Source organism: Cryptotermes secundus, unplaced genomic scaffold (genome assembly GCF_002891405.2).
Source record: "Cryptotermes secundus unplaced genomic scaffold, Csec_1.0 scaffold960, whole genome shotgun sequence".
NCBI classification, from domain to species: domain Eukaryota; kingdom Metazoa; phylum Arthropoda; class Insecta; order Blattodea; family Kalotermitidae; genus Cryptotermes; species Cryptotermes secundus.
This window is the reverse complement of record NW_019727111.1, coordinates 579,580-605,465: the sequence shown is the minus strand read 5'-3', so window position 1 is coordinate 605,465 and position 25,886 is coordinate 579,580. Positions and strand designations below refer to the sequence as shown.

General features: G+C 46.4%; 1 protein-coding gene across 4 annotated transcripts in view; it reads left to right on the top strand.

Annotated features, from left to right (window-relative positions):
• Positions 1–25,886, top strand: part of LOC111864520 (rho guanine nucleotide exchange factor 10) — a 175,580-nt gene that overhangs the window by 53,774 nt on the left and 95,920 nt on the right. For all 4 annotated transcript variants that reach the window (XM_023851819.2, XM_033751467.1, XM_023851820.2 and 1 more), the window contains exon 2: positions 4,723–6,146. In XM_023851819.2, the coding sequence (XP_023707587.1) occupies positions 4,766–6,146 (1,381 nt within the window). In that variant the 5' untranslated portion in view covers positions 4,723–4,765. The remainder of the gene's footprint in view (positions 1–4,722; positions 6,147–25,886) is intronic.

Sequence of the window (25,886 nt, the reverse complement as noted above, 5' to 3'; positions counted from 1 at the left end):
CTGGTACAGGGATAGCTTTACTTTTACTTTACTTCCACTACACCACATAAAATAAAGATTTCACTTCTGACTTCTTCTTATGACTGTGTCTTCTATCTTCTGTTGGTCAGTTCTCTGCCTAAGGTAGGTTTTGGTCGAACCGTATGGAGACCACTTCCTTCAGCAGTGGAGTTATTGCATCCTTCGCTGTTACTGTACTTTGGAGGTTCGTTGCCGTGTGAACGGAAACGTTTCTGTATGCGTTGCCTAGGAATCTACGTGACTTTGTATGTAGTGCATTGCTTCTTCAGTCATATTCGTTGCTGTGGAAACACGATTACCGAGCTGTTGTCTAGCAATGGGCCCCTGCCTCTGCCTCCACTGTTGCGGCTTTCAGGCGTCATGTCACATTATCCTCCCAGCTGCGTCTAAGTCTTCGTAGCGGGCTTTTCCCTTCTGGTGTTCCCATCAAAACCCTATATGCATTCTTTTTCTTCCCCGTGCGTCCTCCATGCCATGCCCATTTCACCCTCCTTGACCTGATAATTGTAATTTTGTCTTATGAAGAGTACAAGTTACAAAGCTCCTCATTATGCGTTTTCTCTAGCCTTCTATTAATTATGTCGTCCGCCTTGGGTCTAAATACCCTCCTCAGCACCGTGTTCACGAACACCCCCACAGTATGTGTTCCACCCTTAATGCCAGAGATCAAATTTTACACTCATACAGAACTATAAAATACTAATGAACTGAATGATAGCAAGCAATGCCCGAGTTTAATTTTGCTCTTAATTTCCTCGCATGACTGCCTGTAGGTTTGCGTTATTTGCGCCTCAAGTGGGAGCGTGTGTAAGGTCTGAGAACCGTCCGTTGAACAAGAAGTCTCGGATATGATGCAGAATTGTACGAATATCTCATTCGGATAATTTGATTAATTCGATACATTTGTGTTGCCGTATATATTTAACGAGATGCAAATAAAGGTTGTGTGTCTGTGCAGCAGTGCGCGCAGCAGCGTAGTTGGTTGATGCACTATACTACAAGCTGGAAGGTCGAAGGTTCGATTCCCGTTGAGGTCATTGCATTTTTCAATTGACCTAATTCTTCCAGACCCACTATGGCCTTGGGGTCGACTCAGCCTCTAACAGAAATGAGTACCAGGAGTTTTCCTGGGGGTGAAGGGCAGCGTACCGGCTCGTAATGTGGCAGCCTCAACGTCTCACAACCCAATGGCCTCCACGGCCTGTTGCAGGGATAGCTTTGCCGTTTACCTGTACACAGCATATCAGATGAAGGAAGACGGAGTGTTTGGAGCTTGTGTCACATGTACGAGATACCGCGAGGTTTGACTGGAAAACTTCAGTATTAAAAAGAAGCATAAAGTTGAAATGTGCCATCAACATTTACTAGAAATGCGAGACCGCGCCATAGCTCAAGCGGTTAGTCGCTGGCTTCCCACCGCGGCTGCCCGGGTTCGATCCCGGATCTGGTCAAGTGGGATTTGTGGTGGACGTAGTGGCCCTGGGGCGGGTTTTCTCCAAGTACTTCGGTTTCCCCTGCCAATCTTCATTCCACCAAATTATCCATCATAATCACCCGGGGCAGGCCACAATAGGCCAATCAGTGGCGGTCGTGCCAAGTGGACCCAGTTGGACTCCACCCTCCACTAAACGAATTACCTGAAATGCGAATGGCCGAAGACAACTTCGTCTGTGGAAGATGTGAAGCTTTCAGGACGAATGAATGTGCTAGCAAGTTCCCTGGAGATCAACCCTGTCAGTATTGTGTTAAAACAACAAACGTATCCATCACTAGGTTCGACCCTGTTGATGGAGACGGAGAAAATCCCCTAAAAGTTCATTTTTAAGCCAACATTGGCACGACTGGTCACCCGACAGGATTTTAGCTCCACTTCATCTGTGTTCACTTATTCCACTGTTACTCAAAAGCTGTAATAGATTCGCTTTGTTTTGTATGCGAGTAGTGAAACTTGTATAACGGTTGCCTGATATATCACGTGCGGTCATTGTAATTTGGTGAGGAACATCGCAGCCCGTGGTTGAAGGCAAAGTCCAGTTGATGGAACGACAGTACCAGTAGAATGGAAAGGAAAAAGTTGCAGCATATTTCGGCAAGTCATGGAGATGGTGGATACACAGTAGAACAGCTGGTGATTGGAGTGAATGGTGTCAAAAACTTCTTAGGGATATGCGAAGACTGTCCATTGTACAGTCTCATCACGAGAATGCAGCGCAAAATCATGGCATAAATATAGCTAACAGATGTTTTGAAAATATGGCACAGTTCAGATATTCGGAACAACAATAACAGATCAAAAGTCGATTCAGGGTGAAATTAAGAGGAGATTGAATTCGGGTAATGCTTGCTACCATTCAGTCCAGAAACATAAAAATTAGAATATACAAAACTATAATTTTGCCTGTGGTTCTGTGTGGGTGTGAAACTTGGTCTATGAAATTAAGGGAGGAACATACACTGAAAGTGTTTGAGAACGGGGTGTTGAGAATATTTGGACCGAAGAGAGATGAAGTGACAGGAGCTTGGAGAAAACTACGTTATGAGGAGCTTCATAACTTGTACTCCTTGCCAAGTATAATCAGAAGGATCAAGTCAAGGAGAATGAGACGGGCAGGGCATGTAGCACGAATGGGGAGAAAAGGAATGCGTATAGGATATTGGTGGGAAAGCCAGAAGGGAGGAGACGACTAGGAAGATTAAGACGTAGATGGGTGGATAATGTTAAAATGGATCTTAGAGAGATCGGATGGGATGGTATGGACTTGGTCGATCTGGCTCGGGATAGGGACCAGTGGAAGGCTATTGTGAACACGGTAATGAACTTTCGGGTTCCATAAATTGGTAGGAAATTCTTGAGTAGCTGCACAACTGGCGGCTTCTCAAGAAGGGCTCAGCTCCATGAAGCCAATACATTATTCAGACTGGGATGGCTATGTCTGTAGCCGCTCCCTGGTTGAGATCGTGGGGTCTGAAGCCACACGGGTCGTAGGTATTTCTGCGTTGCCTGAAGGTAGAGAGACCTTACCCTGGGCTTCTCTCGTATCGCAGAAGCCCTGCAGCCAGTATGAAGAGGAGTTAGGACGTCTGGAATCGGGCTGTGGCACCGAGAAAACCAAAGGAGCGTTGGGTTTGACATACTCACTCCGGTGATTATGGAGAGTACTGTTTTCTGGGATGTAACGCCATGTAGTCTAGTAGAAGATTACCGACGTTTCGGAGGGTCGTACTGCCTTCGTCTTCGGGGTTGCAGAGTAACTCAAGCAACCGGCAGGAAGCAAGCACGAAGCAGTCCTTCAACCCTAAAAAGATAGAGATAGTATGTTACTCCGAAACGTCNTACCGACGTTTCGGAGGGTCGTACTGCCTTCGTCTTCGGGGTTGCATAGTAACTCAAGGAACCGGCAGGAAGCAAGCACCAAGTAGTCCTTCAACCGTAAAAGATAGAGATAGTATGTTTCTCCGAAACGTCGGCAAAATTCTTTCAGATTATTCGGAGCCACATCCCAGAAGGTGGGTTCGAGCCCAGGCCATGTTATATGGTATTTGTGGTGAATAAAGCGGTACTGTGACGCGTTTTCTCTGAGTACTTAGGTTTTCCCTGCCAATTCTCATTCGACTAAGTCGTCCATCCACCTGTACATATGAAATAAAGCGAGAATTGCTGGACGGATTTTCATGAAATTTGGCATTGGAGAATTTTTACAAAAATTCGAACCATTCAGTTTTTCATATAGATCTAACATATGTAACGACCGCTTTTACCGGAAGATGTAAGCGATTTTCTGTGCCAACGCCACTTGTTTATGAGAGAGAACAAATGTTTAAAAACCACATACAAGTAGAAAGAAATTAAACATAATTTCATGTTTACTACAGTTTTCCCGCAAGTGTTAGAGACCATCAGAAGGGATGCTGTGCATAAGTTAGCAATAGTTCTTTAAACATAACCGCAATTTAAAAAGATGTAATTGAGTTTTTGACTTTGTTGCGACGACATGCATGTTATGAAGCGAAGCATATAGTTAAAAAAAAAGTAAAACTGTTCCTTTGGCCATTCTGTGACGTCCCATAGGGTTGTGAGATGTCGAGGCTCCCATATTTTCTAGACAGTCGGCTGACAGATGGCGTTGATGTCATCCTTACTCGCCGGCCGCCCTTTGGCCCCAGGAAGATTCCTGGTACTCATTTCTGCTAGAGGCTGAGTCTGATCCAGTGCCATAGTGCGGGTGCAAGGATTAGGTCAATTGAAAAATGCAGTGACCTCATCGGGAATCGAACCCGCGACCTTCCGGTTTGTAGCATAGTGCCTCAACAAACTACGCTACTGCGTGTCTCCCAATAAGCAATCTACACATATTTGATTTTCTTTTAGTATGAGTAATAGGAGAGGGATAGCGCAGTCGGTATAGCGACTGACTATGGGCTGGACGACCGAGGGGTCGGAGTTCGAGTCCTGGTTTGGTCAAGAATTTTCTCAACGTCTTCAAGACCGGCTCTGGGGCCCACAAAGCCTCCAATACAAACATAAATTACTGCGCCGTTAAGTTAATTACAAATAATTGCGTCCGTAGTTTGTTTATTAAGGACACGCGGTAGCTACTCGCTGCGCATTACTCCAACAAGAGGGTTTTCACTGTACAAAGTGTACCCGAGTACGTTGTATCACGTTTCCTACTCCTCTAATGTAGCGTTTTCTTGTTTCAGGTACTGAATCTGATTTCTTGAATACCCAGTGACACGATGCAGGATGGATTCTTCAGGCACCAGATTTGGTCCAGCGGGCGATGCTTCTCAGGCTGTCTACTCGGTCCGATACGGAACCCCTCCACCACATCCTCGGCGACCATATCTTCAGTTTCCTCCACCTCCACCTTATCCACCCCCGGACGAACAAGAAGAACAGTCTGTGGGTAACAGTGATGGTGAAACATCGCCTCCTCCGTACCACATCCAGGAGTCTCATTTCCGAAGGCAATGTGCTCCTCGGGAGTACTCGCCCACTCTGTCATCATCATCAACATCCCATTTACTTCATCCATCAGTCAGATCTATAGATGTAAATCGCTGTGGCCATCGCGAGAGTGATTTGCGCCAAATGGCAGATGAATTTGGCCAGTTCTCTGATGTTGGTCGAGTGAACTGGACACATTTCCATTCTCCAGTGGATGATATGGAGATGCAGCATGACGAAAACCGTAGACTGAAGAGCAGTGTTTGTCCGCTGGTTGAGATATGTGAACCAGAAGGCGCTGAATATTCGTATGCATATTATGAACCCGGTCCTCCAACAAGTCATGCCAATTTTGTGGTGAACAACACTAACGCCAATCCGCACAGTGAGCGGAACAGCAGACACACTTATGTGACTCGCTACGGTACTGAGGAGAATATTTATGAGGAGATAACCGAAGTCGCTGCAAAGTGTTCACGTCTGGCAGAACAGGATGACCCTGTTCATCACCACCGTCGGCAGCAGCAGCGTAGCGACAATCACCAATCTCAGCTGTCCCTAAACCAAAGCGTTTTGGAGGAAGAGGTCAGGCGCGTGCAATGTCGACACCGCCGTGTCTTGGGGGAGCTCAACCTGGCAGTTGAAGCCATGCTGATGCCGCCTCCACCCCCGAAAGATGAAGAGACTACGGACGATAAGGGTTCTGGCCCCCCCTTTTCACTGGAAGACTTGTTGCTGTCTGTCGGACCTACCGATGAACTTTTGTCGCCAGCAAGTTGTAGCATCGGTGATCATGATAGTGGTTTCAGTGGTAGTTCAGGGACCAGTTACGGGTTTAGTGGCAGTAGCGGTGCAAGTGTCTTGAGTGGCAACAGTCTCAGAAGACACGCCTGTGAGAATGGTTCGGGATCTTCCCAGAGCTTCTCCCAGACCGCGGGTGCCAATGTTCCTGTCAGTGCAACGTCTGCACGTGTTTATTCGCCATTGTTACATCGTCGGGCGGTCAAGAGTGGCGCGGGTTGTCTCAGACTCAGCAGAACGCGGGAACCTACAAATAGTTGTAAAGCCCAGCATCAAAATAAACAGAATGAACTGCAACAGAACCAACACCACGGATTTTTTGGACGGAAGGGCTGGATTCGTCTTCCGGGATTTGGTAGCAGTCAGCCCAATAAAGGTAAGAGCCAACTTATAATTCTATGTGTACCTGCCTGTCATTAGATTCGCCTCAAAGGTAAGGTAATCTGAGTTGACTCAGGTGGGGCAGTTTTAGTTATTGTGTTTCTGGACATTATCCATCGTCCTGTTTTTAAATTTCGGGGGGTGGATTCTATCTCCGTTGGAACCTACTCACCTAGGCCCAATCGCTATAGCTAGTCCCTATCTCCGGACACCAGCACCAACAAAAGGCAGGCTATATAAACCATCTGCCAGAGTTAAGACAAACATAAAAAAAAACTCCGGAGATAGAGACTAGCACTATCGATTCAGGTTCCACCTGAAGACGGAGACAGAATCAAGTTTCCGAAACGTTGTGTGTTTTAAATAAAGACAGGGCGATGGATAATGTCCAGAAACACAGTAATTGTATTAATATGCCGTCGTCACAAACTCTCAGGTGCTTCAGTTGTTGGAAGCACTGACATCCACGACGCGAAGTGTGTATGTTCGGAACAGATCACCTCAATAGAACCTTTCGTACTTGAGCACCGATGTCGTATCGAGGACGCTTAACAGGATTGAAGTGTGAATATGAATGCACGTGCTATCGGAGACGTTTGTTAAGTGTCTGTGTTCAGTGCCTGTTGTTAGCTGGTTTTAACCAAAATTGTAATTGTCCTGTACATCTTAGGTTGAACTCTCAAGTATCAAATTAATTAAAATTCCTTCAGCAGTTACCGAGTTGTTACATGTGGACAGACACAGTGAAGCTGATGGGCGCATTTTTATCAACTTTGCTATTGAAAGCGACAAAAATGTACTAATATATAGGATTTGAGGTTCTCACAGAGGTGGTTATGAAGATATAACGCCGTACAGTCTGTTGAAAGTCGACAGTTGTTTCGGAGGAACATATCGTTCTGCTTGCCACCTGCTTTGACGCTGGTTTCCTGCTTAGCTTATTCTTCGACACTGAAGATGGAGGCGATTTTTTCCTCCGAAACGTCCATTGACTTTCAACGGACTGTACGGCTTTATATCCCAGAAGATAGTACTCTTGAGATACGTTTACAGTGTCTTATAGAATGTGTCACTAAATAAAATGTATTTGCGCAATATTGATGTCCCTAATTCAATCTTGGCGGAGAAGTTCATGGAGGTAGGCCTAGACCCACTGGGGATGTAGTGCCAACGAAAGAAAAATTTAAATTTAGAAGAGACTGTGGACGGATGAGCACATCCTGCTTTGGATTAAGGTATGGACTTCAGCATGACAGATGCCAGTCACCGTATAATTCCTCGTGAAACAGACACAGTCCGCGTTTCGTGCTCTTGGGGCACACATTCGAGAAGCCTCCAGGCCTGTGTACAGCCACAGATCCTTGAGCCAGTATAACAAGCTTGACGTTAGCCAGAGCAAGTGGCGCGCAGTTTGTCCTATTGTTACACGTGACTTCAAGTACAGCAGTGTCTATGATGTTGCATGGAGGGTCGTGCCATAAACTCAGGCGGTTAGTCGCCGGCTTCCCACCGCGACGGCCCGGGGTTGATCCCGGTTCTGGTCAAGTGGGATTTGTGGTGGACAAAGTGGCGCTGGGGCAGGTTTTCCCCCGAGTACTTGGGTTTCCCCTGCCAATCTTTATTCCACCAGTTGCTCCACAATCACCCTCACCTATCATCTGGGGCTGGTACAATAGGACAGAGGTGGCCGCAGTACAAGGAACTTAGTCCCACCCCACTAGCCCTTAAAAAAAGTACTATTTAGGCGAACTTAATGGAGTCTGGATAGCGCAGTCGGTATAGCAACTGGCTACGGGCTGGACGACCAAGGGGTCGCAGTTCGAGTCCCGGTAAGGGCAAGAATTTTCTCTTCTGCACGTCATCCAGACCGGGTCTGGGGCCCACCCAGGCTCCTGTCCAATGGGTATCCTTTCTCCCGGGGAAAAACGGCCTTGGCGTGAAGCTGACCGCTCACCTCCAACTTGTGGCAAGGTTAAGAAAATGTGGATCTATACATCCACTCGCCCATACACCTTCATGGCGTAGTGCTTAATTAGTTAAGCACAGGGACAACTTTACCTTTTACCTTAGGTGAACTTAATACTTTCACGCTGCCCTGATCAGTAGGGGGGAACCTTCTAACAATATTATGCTCTTTCTCCCCCTACAGTAAGTCTCCCTTTCCAGTGGCTTTCACTTTCAGCCGCGCGTTTGCTGCCTTACCCCCCTCTGTTTATGCATCATTCCCTGATTCGGCTTGTCAGAATGGTGTTCTCAGAGCAGAAATGTTGCCGTGTGACTGATACTTGAAAGAGTTCGTCGCGTTGAAGGAAACACTGCAATTCATGCATAACTAACCAGAAATTCTTGAATTTGTGTCTGTTTCTCTTCTTCATCTTTAGAATTTAATTATTAACCATCGTTTCTAGCAACTAATTAGCATCCATATTGCCCTTCCTGTTCAACAAGAGATTTTTAAAGGAAAATAAAGTTAAAAAAAAAACTATCCCTATAACAGGCCGTGAAGGCGCAATGAGTTGTGAGACGTCGAGGCTCCCACATTTTCTCTAGACAGTCGGCTCATAGATGGCGGTAAGTTTGTCAGCCTTGCGCCCCGGAAAATATTTTACATATTTCAAGAGGAATAAATTAATTTGCCTGTCTATTATAGCGCGCCGAGTCAAAATTATATGGTGTATTGTTCTGTTCAAAATATTTTTTTTTTTTCTGTTGTGACTTGATACACGCATTGTCGTGTGGGCTAGAGGTTTTCGTTGAAAGCAGTGAAATTATTTAGCCTTAATTGAAGTTTATTAAATATTGTGATATTGGCCGTTTCTAAAGAACGGCTACGTAAACACTGCCTAAAAAGCCGGAATAGCAACGAACAAGCAGAAGCCCATTGCTAGGCAACGGGCCTTGAAACACATCCCCGCAGCATACTAGCACGCAACAATATAGCATCTATTGCCAGGTAACCTAGCGGTAAACAAGCTTCATCAGCAATACAGGCCGTATTTTCTGTGTGGTCCTTGCGGAGTTTATATAACAACAGCCTGTAGCTAGGCTTAGACCAGAGTTTTAGTTGAGTTCCGAGGTTCCAGGGCGATTGAACAAGAAATGGCACGGAGACTTCATAGTGATTTTAAGTGCTAGTTTCTGTATTGAGATCCGTTGCCAGGAGACGGCTAGTGAAGACGGAGGACACTAATGCGTGTGCAGCGGTGACGTGAACGTGTGTAGAATTGCGATAGCGTTATAATTGAGTGTGATTAAGAAAGATTGTAACCAAAGTGCCAGCAAATCCAGGCATCGGAATTAGAACCCGTTATTTTCGTCACGCGTACCCTCATGCTTGTGGAAGACGGGCTTATCGCATTAAAACCGTTTCTTGTCCCGCACAGGTCTGTTAGTTTTAAACATAGCTTAGCGTGTGACGAGCGCTTTCTTCTGGGTTGTAATGCCGTGTAGTTCGGAGAAATCGGGACATTTCGTGGAAACGTGGCTTCCATCTTCAGGATTGAAGAGTAAACGAAGCCAGAAACAAGCTTGAACAGGCGGCTATATATCATAAGGCATTATCACTGTCAAAGAATTTTTCTATTTGCTGTACCCAGCTCTGTTCTGTGGAAAGAACACTTGCAGCCGGTTACTTTCTACGGCTACTCTACGACCGTGTAGATGGAAGCGGCATGTTTTGAACTACACGGTGTTGCTGCGAGAATGAAACAGGGCACGTTGAACATTGAAGGTGTTGAAACGTTTTGGCAAACTTTGCAGTCGCTAACTTAAAGGTTAATGACTTCAAGTCGATCGGTCGGGTAAACTGATGCTTGTCCACAACAGCACAGTCACTGCGGGTCTCGCGGTACTCTCATGTGTGTCTCACATCAGGCATTGTGTCGGGGGTGAAGAAGCCGTGATTGGCTGAACAGAGGAACAGGATGCTTTATCAGGGGAAAGAGGTACCCGTTGGATAAGAGGCTGGGTGGGCCTCAGAACAGGTCTGAACTGTGTGGAGTAAAGAAAATCTGTTCCTTGCCGTGAACCGAACCCCGTCCATCCACACCGTATCCCGTCGCCATATCAACTGAGGTACCCCGGCTCCATATGTTTATATATGCAGCGTATTAACATTTGCCTCATGCCCTCGCGATCAGAAAACCACGTGGGGACTGTTGGCACTGGCTTTGTGATCGTACGCCTGAGTTTTCTTCTCTTTGTGTGTGTGCTGTGGAACGGAGCACCCGCCAGCAGGTGTCTGGGCAGGAAACAGGTTAATAGAATTACTGGCGTGGGCACTGCCTTCAAATTGACTTCCTGTCTTGTGACCCCTCCCAGCGTAAGGCCAGCGAACGTACTTTCGTTCGCTTTGAAACAAGGCCTTCGCTTCACTTACGAGGTTGACCATACATTTTGTTCATTTGAAGTAGTAGATCGTACGACTCACAGATGGCACATGAGTGCAGTCTTGTTATGAGGGATAGACGCCTCCGCCGATACGTTCGCGTCAAGAACTTGTGTAACACGAGATGCTGGTGTGAACCACAGAGAACTTATATTTGGGAGTTACCCGTTCGAATAATGCACTAAGCAGCAGCCGTCTGGCTTCCTTCGTTATATTTCGTAATCCCAAGCGATTGCAGGAGTCCGTTTCAGTCGATTATTGTTCACGTCATATAATCGCCCTCTCGCTTCATTCGACTCCTTATAGCTGATAAAGCGTCATTAAATATGACACTAAATGATGACGAGGATGATAATAGCAGTAGCCATTCTAGGAACAGTACGCTTCGTGAGGAACACGCTAAGGCAGCATTTGCTTTAATTTCAAGTGTATTTTCCGTGACGCCGTCAGCTACACGATGCGCCCTGACGACAAGGTTCATGGGCAGGCCACAAAATTATCAGTAAGAGGAGAGAAACGCAATGTACTCGTGTGTGTGTGTGTGTGTGTGTGTGTGTATATATATATATATACACGGTTTTGAGCATAAGATCGTGTACTGTTAAAATTATTTCACTAAATCATCATTAAACGGTTGATTCTTTTTAAGAATTCCAAAAAAATATGTATTTATATCGAATACAGCTGATATTGTATTTTTTTAAGAAAGTAAAAAAGCTGAAGTTGTCCCTGTGCTTAACTAATTAAGCACTACACCATGAAGGCGTATGGGGGATTGGATGTATAGATCCACTTTTTCTTGATCTCTGTACTAGTTGGAAGTGAATGGTCAACTTCACCCTTCATGCCGCTTAACCCCCTGATACCCATTGGATAGGAGGTTGTGTGGATCCCAGAGCCGGTCTGGACGGTGTGGAGAAGAGAAAAATCTTGACCCTACCGGGATTTGAACCTAGAACCCTCGGTCGTCCAGCCCGGAGCCAGTCACTATACCGACTGCACTATCCGGGCTCCTGTTTAATTGAAAAAGTAAAAATGGTAATTCTTCACTGTGCGTAACTGATTAAGGACAACGCCATGAAGACGTATGGGGGAGTGGATGTATAGGTCTACCTTTTCTTGACCTCGGCACTAGTTGGAGGTGAGTGGTTAGCTTCACGCCCAGGAAGCTTTATCCGCGGTACCTGTTGGATGGGTGGAATTAGAATTGGTAGCGGAAACCGAAGTATTAGGAGAAAACCTGCCCCAGTGCCATTGTGTCCATAACAAATCCCACATGACCTGGGCTCGAACCCGGGCCGCCGCGATGGAAAGCCCGCGCTAACCACCTGAGCTATGGCGCGGCTGGCACATCCAATGTTTGGGACATGAGTTCATGTCAAAGAAACGAAGATAGCAGATTCTGGAGACAAACGTGTGGAACCGGAAATGAGAACATCTGTGATGGATCAAGCAGTGTCGCCAGCGACTAACCGCCTGAGCTCAGGGACGGCCGTTGCTTTTTTGGAAATGAGTCGCGACCGGTTTGTGACCCGTGAATTGAAGGGATCTTGGTGATCCTGTCGCAGTGTGCGGGCGGATGCCGCTGCAGTGCCCATTTCGTGCCACTCCTTGCAAGCGAACTCACCGTGATTACACTGCGGATTTGCGTTAACTGCTTGCTTTCCAGGAATCGTCTTTATGTGACACGCAACTCTCGTATGACTAACGTGTTGATGATGATCATTCAACAGGAAGGGTGGTGTTTTTATCGCAGCATGGATTCGTTGTTTTGTACGACTTTTATAATCCTACGACGGGAAGGCCTGGCTGACACTGCAAGAAGTAACGCTGAAAGGTAAAGGTGTCCGTCCACTCAGTTAAACACCGCGCAATGAAGGCATATGGGGGAGTGGAGGTATACCTCCACCATTCTTGATCTTGGCACGAGACGGAAGTGAGAGGTCTTCGCCACGCCTCGTCGGTTTTATCCCACTGAAAGACCCCCCCGGACACATTGGATAGGAGACTGGCTGGACACCAGAGCCAGTCTGGATACTGTGGAGAAGAGAATAATCAGCTTCCCCTGCTGGGAATCGAACCTCGGCCGTGCAGCCCGTAGCTCGCCGCTATACCGACTAAGCTATCCCGGCTTATGAGTAAGAAGTAGGATATTTTATTCTCTCAGATAATATTTATTATGTGCTTTGTCAACAATACACTGTTTACAGCAGGTCGGGTTGCTAAGACGACATGTTTCGGCACATGCTTGCCATCTTCAGGTCAATTTTAGTTAACGTACAATACACTTAGCAGCTGCCGGTATGCTATATGTACTATAATAGGACAGCTTAGTTGTGAGATGGTGTGGCCAGCCAGGAATGACGTGAGCGCAGAAGGTGAAGAATCTCCGCTATTAGAAGCCGTTACCATGAAACGGCTAGAGGAGACACTGCGGGCTGGAGTAGTCTTAGGGTTTTCAGCAGTGATTTTTAAAGTGTGGAGGTTAGCAGTGGCGCTGTAATTACTTGTCACAGGTCTTATATATAAGTGCCCAATAAATGAAGTCACCAATCCAAACCCTGTTTGTAGGCACACTTAAACACATGACAGTACTAATCTTTGAGCTTGAAAGGAGCCAGCATTTGTTGACCCCTGCGCATGACTGTTCACTTTGCTCACTCGGGGTGAAACGTTGCTTCCACGCCTTTCTAAAGGGCGCCATACACACTCGGATTTGTGCGAGGAGACGTATCCGACCGAGAAATGTATAATCCGGTCTTAGCTAACTTGTGGTTCACACACTACACAGATTTCGATACAGAGTTGTGTGTGCAGTTCAGTTCGCTTGCGTGCGTGAATCAGACATGGCTTCTTAAGTGCTGAAAATGACAGTACTTCATGAAGCAATTGGTGTAAGCATTGTTGGAAGTGCTACTGCTCACTCATACTCATGGAGCTGAGCCCTTCTTGAGAAGCCGCCAATTCCGCAGCTACTCAAGAAGTTCCCAGCGTTTTATGGAACCCGAAGGCTTATTACCGTGTTCACAAGAGCCCTCCACTGGTCCCTATCGCGAGCCAGATAAATCCAGTCCATACCATCCCATACTATCTCTCTAAGATCCATTTTAATATTGTTCACCCACCTACGCCTTGGTCTTCCCAGTGGTGTCATTTCCTTCTGGCTTTCCCACCAATATCCTATATGCACTTCTTCCCCATTCGTGCTACATGCCCTGGCCACCTCATCCTCCATGAATTGATCATTCTAATTACGAAGCTCCTCATTATGCAGTTTTCTCCAACCTCCTGTCACTTCATCCCTCTTCGGTCCAAATATTCTGAGCACCCTGTTGTCAAACACCCTCAGTCTGTGTTCCTCCCTTAATGCCAGAAACCAAGTTTCACACTCATACAGAACTACAGGCAAAATTATAGTTTTGTATATTCTAATTTTTATGTTTTTGGGCAACAGATGAGAAGGCAAGATATTGTGGACTGAATGGTAGCAAGAAGAAATCGTACTTGAGAATAAATTCTGAGTTGTCTAAACAATGACTGCTCAAATGCACTGTTTTGTTTCTCGCACCAGTTTATGAAAAGAATTCGGGTTCTCTCCTGAAGATTAGAATTAGTGGATGAAACGAGGGAGAACCGAACGAAATGGTAGCGATTGCACCAGACAGTAAGATCTGTCTGCGCAGATCATCCGTTTCCCCCACACACGTTTAGATCTGTCTGCGCAGACATGTTTAGTTGAAGTATTAAGATTATAGATTTTACTGAGACCAAGATTTAGGTTTGCACAGATCATCCGGTTCCCCTCACGCATTGATATGTCTGCGCAGACAGATGTGACTATAAATATAAAGGGTATGAACCCCTTTAGGGTTACGTGATTTGGTTTTATTAGCACAGTAATTGGCCTAACGTATGATTTGTTTGCCCTATAAATGTGACGTGGGATCAGACACGCAGCAGAGGTATGACAGTTCACCTTTCTGGCTTGTATTTGTGAGGTTCTCTACAGTCACAATAGCCCAGAAGGATTAGCTTTCTCATTATATGCAGTTTTCTATCGTGCTGTCTCCTAACGAAGTCAGCCTTAAAAATTAAGGAATTTGCTAACTGGAAAGCCCAAGGAAAAGAAAACAATATCAGTTAAGGGTGCGGTTATCTGGAACATGACCCGGTGTAGTCTGGTAGATAGGTACCAACGTGTCGGAGAAATACGCCGCGGCTATCATCTGCTTTGAAAACTGAGGGAACAGGTAACTTATTTCATGCGGTAGCTGTATGCTTTTCCAGAAAGAAAGAGACCAGTGAGAAGACCAAGGAGTAGGTGGGTGGACAGTATTAGAATGGATCTTAGAGAGATAGGATGGGATGGTATGGATTGGATTTGTCTGGCTCAGGATAGGGACCAGTGGAATGCTCTTATGAACACGGTAATGAACCTTCGGGTTCCATAAAATGCTAGGAAATTCTTGAATAGCTGCAGCTTTAGCGGCTCCTCAAGAAGGGCTCAGCTCCGTAAGTAAGTAAGCTGTATGCTTTGGTCATCTTTTCAGCTCCCCTATCCATGTTTAGAGCCCGTGAAGGCCCATGTTGAACCTTTTCACTTCCTGGTAGGAAACATAACCTTCCTCATTGCTGCACTATCGCCCCATGGGCGTAATGAGATGTCTGTTTCTTCACTGTAGTAATGACTGTAGCATGTGATTGGCTCGAGAATGTTCACAACTGCATTTAGTTTGTGAAACGGTTTCTGGCGCCTGGTTTTGTCATTCTAGAATTAAAGTAATTGGCANCTTCCATGTGTAAATTCTTCTCTTTGGCTTCTTGAACCAAGTGTAATTGGCAGTTACCTGTATTGAAAAGAAACTACCGTATTGTGTTTGTGTTGATTCTGCCGTTGTCTTTTGCACCGACCGGATATGGGCAGGTTTGTCGACGTTTCGGCGGTACATGCTGCCTCAGTCTTTATCGTCGGAGTAGGGCGATTTAGCCTTCATCTTCACAAAAGGTTTGGTTCAACAGTCCCAGGGGGAGTAAGGATGGTGAGTCCGGACCTGTGAGGACAGTGGACAGCTGCTCTCTCTAGGGCCACCGAGGGCACTGAAACCATCGGCAGCTGGTGTTCCCAAAGCGGTCACCCACCCAGATTCTCACCAGATGCAGTGTTGCTTAACACCCTCTGCTGTGGAGAGTGGCGGAGGGAACCCTCTTGGGAAAACATTGTGTTTTCTTCCAGGTATCCCTCTCTGGGTAATAATAATTTCTTCTTTCTTTGGGGTGGAAATACAAAGTAACCGGAAATGTATGTGACACACAAAACGCTATGGCATGGTGAACTATTGAATTACCGAATGGCTCCAGATATTAGTATCTCTAATTGCCGGAGACGGAGGTTCGAATAGCTGCCCGATTGTAACGTCTCCGGCAATCGCGCATGTCTCGACTGTAGAGTGGACGAAGGCCCATCCATCCCAATGTGGGAACAGGTTTAGCGTAGCGGATGTTCGTACTGCTGTGTGCACTGGCACAGTGGACAGGTTCTTGGGATATCAGTAGAGAGTGAAAGTGTTGGCACGATTAGACAGTAGGAGTGGCATCAGTGGCGGCTTGTGATCGTCCCAAGAAGTGGGGCAACGATATATTTAGGGAAAGAGGGGAAAATTTATGTTCTCTGCCTCTGTGGTCTAGTGGTCAGAGTTTATGGTTACAGATCCAGAGGTCCTGGGTTCGATTCCCGGCGCTAACAGGTTTTCTGAGAAGTAGTGGGGCTGGAACGGGGTCCACTCAGCCTTTTGAGGATAACTGAGGAGCCATTTCAAGGAAATAGCGGCTCCGGTGTAGAAAACCGAAATTAACGGCCGTAGGGATTCGTTGCGCTGACCACTCGACACCCTCTATTCGATAAAAGTTGGCACTAACTTCGCCGACAAGCGGCGGTTGCTCGGTCGGTATAGTTCGCTTGCGGATTCAAACCACGGAGTTTTTTGTTTTTATTTAAACGTTCATATTTCAGGAGTTGTATGTTTATGTTATCTAGTAGCCGTTCCGTGTTCTTTAGCAAATGTTGGCTCATTTTTCGTTGCCATGAACATTGTAAGCAAAGAAGTGCCCCCCCCATGTCTGAAAGCCTGACTTCTCATAAAATTGTGCCCACTTTGGGTTGTGGCACGGTTCGGACACCAATAGGCGCATTTCTGCCCTCTGGCGATTTGTCGGTGCATATGTTCTCGCTCACCGAGCCTGACACGCTACATTACTGACGTGTCTATTCTGTATTCTTTGGTAATCATAGCTACGAAGACATGTAACACGGACTGACTTCGAAATTGCCTTTAAATTCAGTTCGACACGTTATCGACATCCGTACGGTGTCTTTACCTTTTTTTTTTCGCATAGTGGGGGGTGGAGTCCAGTTGGGTCCACTCCGCACGGCGGGCACTGATTGGCCTATTGTACCTGTCCCAGGTGATTATGATGATAGAAAATTTGGTGGAATGGAGATTGGCAGGGGAAACCGAAACACTCGGAGAAAACCTTCCCCAGCCCCACTTTGTTCACCACAAATCCACTTGATCAGACCGGGGTTTGAACCCGGGCCGTCGCGGTGGAAAGCCAGCGACTAACCGGTTGAGCTATGGCGCGGCTGTCTGTTTACTTGCTTACTCATGGAGCTGAGCCCTTCTGGAGGAGCCGCCAAATCTGCAGCTACTCAAGAATTTCCCAGCATTTTATGAAACCTGAAGGTTCATTACCGTGTTCACAAGAGCCCTCCACTGGTCCCTATCCTGATCCAGATCAATCCAATCCATGCCAACCCATCCTACATATGGGTGAGTGGAGGTATAGCTCCGTCATTCTTTACTCCAGCAGTCTTCACACGTCCGTCTCTTTACCCCCCCCCCCTCGAGGAAACAGCCTCTAGGGCCAGTCGTACAGTAAGTAGGTGTGGGAGGCTGGACGGGGGGCCATAGCCGGTCTGGTCATTATGGAGAAGAGACGCCTTGTCCCTACCGGGAATCGAATCCAGACTCTTCCGTCCAGTCCTTAACCTAGTCGTAAGACTGCTTCCAATCTGTTTAGCACCAGCACCGAAATTATGCTATTTTCAGCTACTGTAGTAGCGACTTTGAAATTATTGCCGACTCTACATAGGCCAGCATTTACCGTGTTCTTGTTGCTGATTTTAGGCGTTAACAGTTCTATCTTCATTGCTGATGTTGATCCGGCTGTTGAATTTTTAGATGACGTTGGCTGTTTCGCCGTCGTTTCGGAGATGCATACTGCCTCCATCATCCTGACTGTTAACTAAAAATTCGTCGTCGTAAAAACTAAGCTTCTTGCGAAACTTTATACCGGGTGTAGTCCGGAAAACTTAAAGGGATGAGACCTCTTGAAAGAGGACTAGATGAGAGGATAATATTAAAGTGGATTTTAAAGAAGCAGGCTGTGATTGGTTGGACTGGATGCGTCTCGCTTGGTGTATGGACCAGTGGTGGGTTCTTGCGAATGTGATGGTGTGACTTGTGGTTGCATACAAGGTAGCGAATTTCATGAGACTCTAAGCGACTCTCAGCTTCGAAAAACGACTTGCTCCGATGAGGTTAGTCTTGTCGTTTTTTACCGTGTTGGTAATCGTTTTAGCTTAATTAGTTGGCCATTCTGTAGGAATGTTGCGAAGCGTTTCGGAAAGTGAAAGTTCAGCTACAGTGTTACGCGTTGTGTACGGTAGTTGTCCCTGTAACTGGCCGTGAAGGCCCACAGGGTTGTGAGACGTCGAGGCTCCCACATTTTCTAGACAGATGGCTTCCAGAAGGCAGTGAGATTGTCAGCCTTACGCGCCGGCAGGCCGCCCTTTACCTCCAGGAACATTCGTGGTACTCATTCCTGTTAGAGGCTGATCCGACCCCAGGGACATAGTGCGGTTGAAAGGATTATGTCAATTGAAATGACCTCATCGGGGTACGAACCCGCGACCTTCTGACTTGTGGCATAGTGCCTCAATCAACTAGCTACCTCGAGCCCCCTGTGTACGATAGCAATGATTTATATTTCGTATCTAGGGCACGCGGTAGTGTAGTTGGTTGAGGCACTATGTTACAAGCCGGAAGGTCGCGGGTTCAATTCCTGATGAGGTCATGGGATTTTTTCCAATTGACCTAATCATTCCAGCCGCACTATGGCCCTGGGGTCGACTCGGTCTCTAACAGAAATGAGTACCAGGAATATTCTTGGAATATTCTTGGGGTTAAGGGACGGCCGGCGCGTAAGGCTGACAACCTTATCGCCATCTTTGAGCCGATTGTCTAGATAATGTGGGACCCTCAACGTCTCACAACCCTATGGGCCTTCACAGCCTGTTACAGGGATACTTTACTTTTACTTTATCTATTCTTAAGAGGNATTCTGTAGGAATGTTGCGAAGCGTTTCGGAAAGTGAAAGTTCAGCTACAGTGTTACGCGTTGTGTACGGTAGTTGTCCCTGTAACTGGCCGTGAAGGCCCACAGGGTTGTGAGACGTCGAGGCTCCCACATTTTCTAGACAGATGGCTTCCAGAAGGCAGTGAGATTGTCAGCCTTACGCGCCGGCAGGCCGCCCTTTACCTCCAGGAACATTCGTGGTACTCATTCCTGTTAGAGGCTGATCCGACCCCAGGGACATAGTGCGGTTGAAAGGATTATGTCAATTGAAATGACCTCATCGGGGTACGAACCCGCGACCTTCTGACTTGTGGCATAGTGCCTCAATCAACTAGCTACCTCGAGCCCCCTGTGTACGATAGCAATGATTTATATTTCGTATCTAGGGCACGCGGTAGTGTAGTTGGTTGAGGCACTATGTTACAAGCCGGAAGGTCGCGGGTTCAATTCCTGATGAGGTCATGGGATTTTTNGTCCGTAGTTTTTGTCACTTCGTCCAAAGCGTCCCAGCGGCCCGATGGCCCTGGGGTCGACTCGGTCTCTAACAGAAATGAGTACCAGGAATATTCTTGGAATATTCTTGGGGTTAAAGGACGGCCGGCGCGTAAGGCTGACAACCTTATCGCCATCTTTGAGCCGATTGTCTAGATAATGTGGGACCCTCAACGTCTCACAACCCTATGGGCCTTCACAGCCTGTTACAGGGATACTTTACTTTTACTTTATCTATTCTTAAGAGGTTCTCTGGATTTTAGAATACGGGTCGATGGGCCAAAAAGAAAAAACAAAACAATAATGCTGATGTTTGCATAGTTGGTCTACGCGCCCGAGGAGCATCATGGGAATATACCGGCCTTGTCTCAACGTTCTGGGACCCAAATGCTACACAAAACTGGAAGACCTACTGTTCGTTTCGCAGGTCCCCTCCCCCAACCCTGACCAAACCAAATGCAGTCTCTTCTTAGTATGGAGCGGGAAAAGTAGAATTCCTTTACAAAAATATGAGACTGCAAAATAGTGTAGTGCGTAAACTCACACAGTTGGTTTAATGCATTGTCGTCACATTTTAGGGGTGTGACTGTAGACGGGGTTTGGATTGGTGAATGGATTTATTGGCCACTTATTCACACGACTCGGAACTACAAGCACGTACAGATCTCTAGATCACACGCTAAGTCTTCTCGGTCTGTCTTCGCCAGTCGTTTCCTGATAACGGATGTTAACAATGGAGAATCTTCAGCTTCTGTGGTAACGCCGTTGTCCGCTGGCTAACACTCCACATAACGTAATTCCACTTAATTGTTGCGCCATCTCTTCCCAGCCTCCCTTGCAGAACTCAGCTCATTGATCCAACTGTACTGATTATAACTTCTCAGCGCGACCACAAAGAAAGCGCCGTTCTTCTATTGTTGCGCTCGTGTCCGTTGCCGTGGGGACGTGTTTAGCGAGCCATTGCCCGGAAACGGTCGTTGTATAGCCACCAATCTCATGGCCGTTACATAGCAATGGCTCTACACGCCACAGTAGTTTGCTGTATCATGTGACGGGTAGAGACACATTGCTTTAATATGATCCATCATCCAGGAAGTCCCACAGTTTCCCATAAATGAGAATTTGGAAATGGGAAGTGACGGAGTGGTGGCTCAGTCGGTATAGCGACTGGCCTGCAGACCGAACAATCTGGGTTCAGTTTCCGTCAGAAGCAGAGACTTTTCTTTTACAACGTCCAAGCCGGCTCCCCAGGGTTAAAGCGGCAGGTGCGTGAAGCTGGCCACTCACCTCCGGCTGTTGCAGAGAGTTAAGACTGGTGGAGGTATACCTCCGATCCTACAAACGTCTTCATGGTGCTGTCTTTAATTAAGCATGGGGACAACTTAATGTTCGAGCCCAATTAGCCGGGATAGCACAGTCGGTAGCGACTGGCTACGACGACCGAGGAGTCGGAGTTCGAGTGCTTCCATCGGATGGAAGTGTTAGTAAATCCCAGAGCGGAGGTACTGCAGTAGCGCGAAGGATATTTAGCACGAAAACAGGTTTTCTGGAACAGGTATATGGGGCCTTATGCCTTCCCCGAAACAAAGAGGTGTCTGACCGCAATATTACATGTACTGTCGTCAACTCTACGTTGTTATTGCCTGCCCTGGTCACGCTTCGTTTGAGATGCATTTGGGATGGGCGGACGAGGGGTGTCCACTTCCTAGTCATCTTGGCAGTGTGTGGGATTCGTAGTGCCGAAGTGGCGCCAGGGACGGTTTTCTCCTAGCACTTCTCCCGTCATTTCTCACTCTACCAAATTGTCTACATTTATTAATCTTATCATCATCGACGCTATATAGTCTTGATACTGTGACGTATTTGTTCAGAGCAAGAACTTGTGGATACAGAGAAGTAGCCGTTGCACGCAACAGTAGAGGAATTGTCACGATACGATACATGACGTGTACAGCCGTTGCTATGGAGCGATTGGGTAAGTACATACGCGGTGACGTCACGCAGCAATAGAAGAGGTGATGCAGGCGGTGTTCTCTGTGGATCCGCTCCGAGGTTGTATGACACGACCGACCGATTTCAGTTCAGCGAGTGAGTGCAGCGAAGTTGAAGATACAGCTGTGGAGTGTTAACCTACGGGAAACTGAAGTTGAAGAATCTGCTTTGCCAAGATTCGTTTCCAGGAAATGTCTAGTGAAAACACTGTAGAGGAGTAGGCGTTGCTGAGAGCTGTTACCAAGTACAGACTGGTGAAAGTAGACTGAGAAGACTTAGTGTTTAAATCAGCAATATTGTTACAAGTATTTGTAGTTACGTTCTGTAAGTGGTTAATAAATCTGTTCACCAATCCAGCCCCCGTCTATAGTCATTAATACACGTGACAATACTAACAATGTAATGGTCATATGCTGACTAAGTGAGCATGAGTGAGTCTCTCCCGTCTTTCATGCCTTAGTGCAGCGGCTTCCAAATGTTATACAGGGTGGGCAAAAGTCAGGACGCACTTGAAATGATTAATCGTCACATTTGATCACCTCACACGGCTTCCCTAACAAATTTATTTAGTCTCACAATTGCTTACTCCTGTACAACATTGACTGTGCAGAATGGCTACCATGCACACTAATGCCCTTAAAAGAGGCAGGAAATAACCCATAACAACTGTGATGGTCTGACTTTTGTACCGTCCTATATAATTGCGCCCCCATTAGCGTTTCAAAAATTTATTAACTTCATGTATATTTAAAGAACTTTCAATTCTTCGTTTCTAAAAGCAACATATTTTAGGATTTCGATTAATAATTTTGTTATAGATCTTTACAAACGCACGAAATTTAACAATCAACGATATTTTGAGGATTATAATGAGTTGTACTACGCGCCTTTTCCAGAGTGTCCCACGCTTCCCTAACCAAGTAGTCCCTCCACCCGCAGTCGGGTCGCGCCCAAAACTTTCGAAACCATTGACATAATTTCTGTGTGACGGTAATTAAATTTTGCTGTGTTTCACAAACATGGAGGGCCAATATATTTGTAATATTTGAGGTTTTCAGTGCGACGTAGTGTATTTGTGCAACTTGGCAGCACCGCCGTTCTCCGCCTCTGAACACCTTCCGATACTAAAATCTAGTTTCTAATTCTGTTTTTATTTGCTATGAGACCGTGTAGTGTTCTGCGTACCCTGAAGATGGAAGCAGTGTGGTCCTACGAAACGTTGGTGCCTGTCTACCAGAGTACGTGGTATCAAGTGTGTTAAGCAAACAAACAAACAAATTCCGTGGTTTTAGTCCGCAAGCGAATACTGACCAAGCGACCGCCGTTTGTCGGCGAAGTTGGTGCCAACTTTAGCGGACAGAGGGTGTCACGTGGTCAGCGCAACGAATCCCCACGGCCGTTAATCTCGATTTTCTAGACCGGAGCCGCTACTTTTCCATTCAAGTAGCTCCTCAGTTATCCTCACGAGGCTGAGTGGACCCAGTTCCAGACTCACTACTCAGAAAATCTGGTAGCGCCAGGAATTGAACCTGGACCTCTAGATCTGTAGCCAGGAACTCTCTGTTCTGTAATGCAGCACGACGCCGTATTATTTATCGTCGTCTTCGGGATGTCTCAGTGTGTTCATTATTGCGTCATTTAACGACGCTTTTAATTTATAATATTTTCTGAATGATTAAGTGGGAAGAATTTGAAATAAAGGGATATTGGTCTCGTTTAAAGGTTTTGTGAGAGCATTTGCTGCGGAGAAAACACAAGAAGCCTTTAGAAGAATCCTGTCCCTGGATCTAGATTCGAGCCCGAAACCTCCTGAATACGAAGCGTGAGTTCTAATGATTGTACAGCAAATTTCCGGTCGCACTATCTCGAAATGGCAGAAATTACTGACACTTCGGAGGAACTAGTACTTTTGTTTGTGCTGTTAGTAGCGTCGATTGGTAGGGCGGTAAATGACTAATGAATCGGAAAGAATGAGGGAAGGAAGCGGTCGTGGCCCGACTAGAGATATTATCTCTGTATTTTCCCGGAGGGCTGAGGACAACTGTGAAAAATATTAATCAATGTGTAGTCGGTGCCTCGACTGAGATTCAAACCGGACACTTCGCTTCGTTACCGCTTGAGTTTACCATGCTCGGTAAATGTTTTATCCCCACCTGGGGATTAACGTGTACATCTGTGTAACCCATTTCACAGATATCCCACGTGAGAGCTGTGTAGGACACGCAGTGTGAAGTATGTTTAGCCCTGGTACACAGCCGATGTGTGTTATCTGCCCGGAATTCTCCTACAGTGCGTGCTGTAGCTGTCAGCGGTGTTTCCATATTGTCCGTTCTCAACCTCCATGTCGCTATTCATAGACCGACCTCGAAAACAAAATCGTTTCGTTTTATTTCGACTAAACGCGCTGGCGATTTCTGCGAAACAAGCTGTGGGTGGAAAAGCAAACACTACGATTCCACCGAAAGACATTTCGATCACGAAACGTTTTCTGACGCTTTGGGAATGACCATTCGGTAAGGGCGCGTGTATATGATCCATCTGTCTATATTATCTGTCTATGGCTCTACAGCCCTTTGTTGGGCCTTGGCCAATTTTTCAGTTCATCTTTTTACACAGTCGTTAAAGACTCCTTGAACGGGGGATCAGTCCGTCGTAAGGCCGCTGCATGCACACAGGACAACACAAACAGAATAAACGCACACATACATCCACGCCTCAAGTGGAAGTCGAAACCACGAGCCCAGCGATCGAGCGGGCGAAGATTGTCCATGCCTTAGGCCCCCCATACACGCACAGTTTGGCCTTCCGATCGACCTTGCAGGCAAAACTGTGACAGTTTACCCCCTCCCTTTACTCCCCATACACGCGCAGATAAAGCGGCGGGCTTCATGCCACAATCACGGTCGATCACGGTCTTCCAGCCTATAATGTTGAGTCGCACACGTCACGTGCTACGGTTCTGCAGGCCGAACTGGAGGCCAAATTGTGTGTATGGGGGCCCTAGACCTCGCGGCCACTGTGATCGGCGTGTGACTCATACGCCAATGAAATTAGATTTTAATCGTCAGCATTTTTGTAGTTGTCAGAAAGTAGTGCGGCTCCGAATAATTTAGTTGCAAGTGCCGAATGCTTAGTTTCATATTCAGCATTGAAGAGAGAAGTAAAATCGAACAGCCAACATCTGTTTTGAATTTCTCATTTTTGGAATAGGAGAAATGATCTTGGTTTGCTTGTTGGTGTAAGAATAAAAGATGCTAGATTTTTTAAAGGCTCTTGCACGATGATCGCAGATGATTTTCAAGTTCCGATTTCACTTGTTCATCACTAAATAGCAAAACAGGTAATCTCAGCAGAAGAAAGTTGGAAGTAATGCATGCTCGAGAAGGCGTCCTCACTGACTACAGGCAAAACGCGAATCCATTCTCAGTTCGGGAAATGTTCGTTGACGAACGGCGTGGCTTTTGCGCCTATTTGTCTCCACGAAGTTTTTCTTTTGTAAACTACAGACGTTTCGGAGAACATGGAGGTAATATATTTCTCCGAATTGTTGGTATCCACGTACACGTCTGTTGCGGTGTTACATCCAAGAATCAATCCTCCAGTTGGCAGGAGAGCATGTTCTTCCAAAACGTCGGTTATTGCCTAAAAGACTATACGTTGTCACCATAGAGTAAGCCACGAAGATGGAGGCAGCTTGCCCCTGCGAGCCATGACAGTTTCCTTCTAATCATCATTCACTGCTATACAGAGTGTACCTGAAAGATGCGGACAAACTTTGAATACGTTTTCCACATACCAAAACAAGGAAATATGTCCATATCAACATGTGTCCGGAAACATTTAGCATTTTTAATAAGTGCTCGGAATGACCTCCATGTTGATAGAGATGCAAGAGTCAGCGCGAGACAAGTGGGGGAAGAGTTAAATGTTTCGCACATGACCATTTTGAGGGTATTGCATGAACAGTTGCATTATTCTTACCTTTTACGAGTGCAGAGTCTCACGAATGCCGACTTTCCAACGTGACAGAACATTTGTCGGTGTTTTCCTCATGGAAGTGATGAGCATTTCTTTGTTTCATTAGCTCTCTTTACAGATGAGGCACTGATAGAGACGCCATCATCAGTATTCACAACCACACCTGTGGGCAGAGGAGAATCCTCGTGGTGTAATACTTTGTAGACAACAGCAGCAATTCAGCATTAATGTGTGGGCAAGGACTGTTGTACTGTTTGGTAGGCCCGCATATTTTGCCACATGGGTTACAGGCACCTGCTTCCGAAACTCCTCACATGATCTGCCAAAGCAACTAAAAGATGTACCACTGGCGGTCAGAGCACGAATCTGGTGCATGCGCGGTGGTGCTCCGTGCTGTGCGAGATGTTCTCACTAACAGGAGGACCCACTGCATGGCGTCCACGCTCCACGCCAGATTTGAATCCTTTGCGA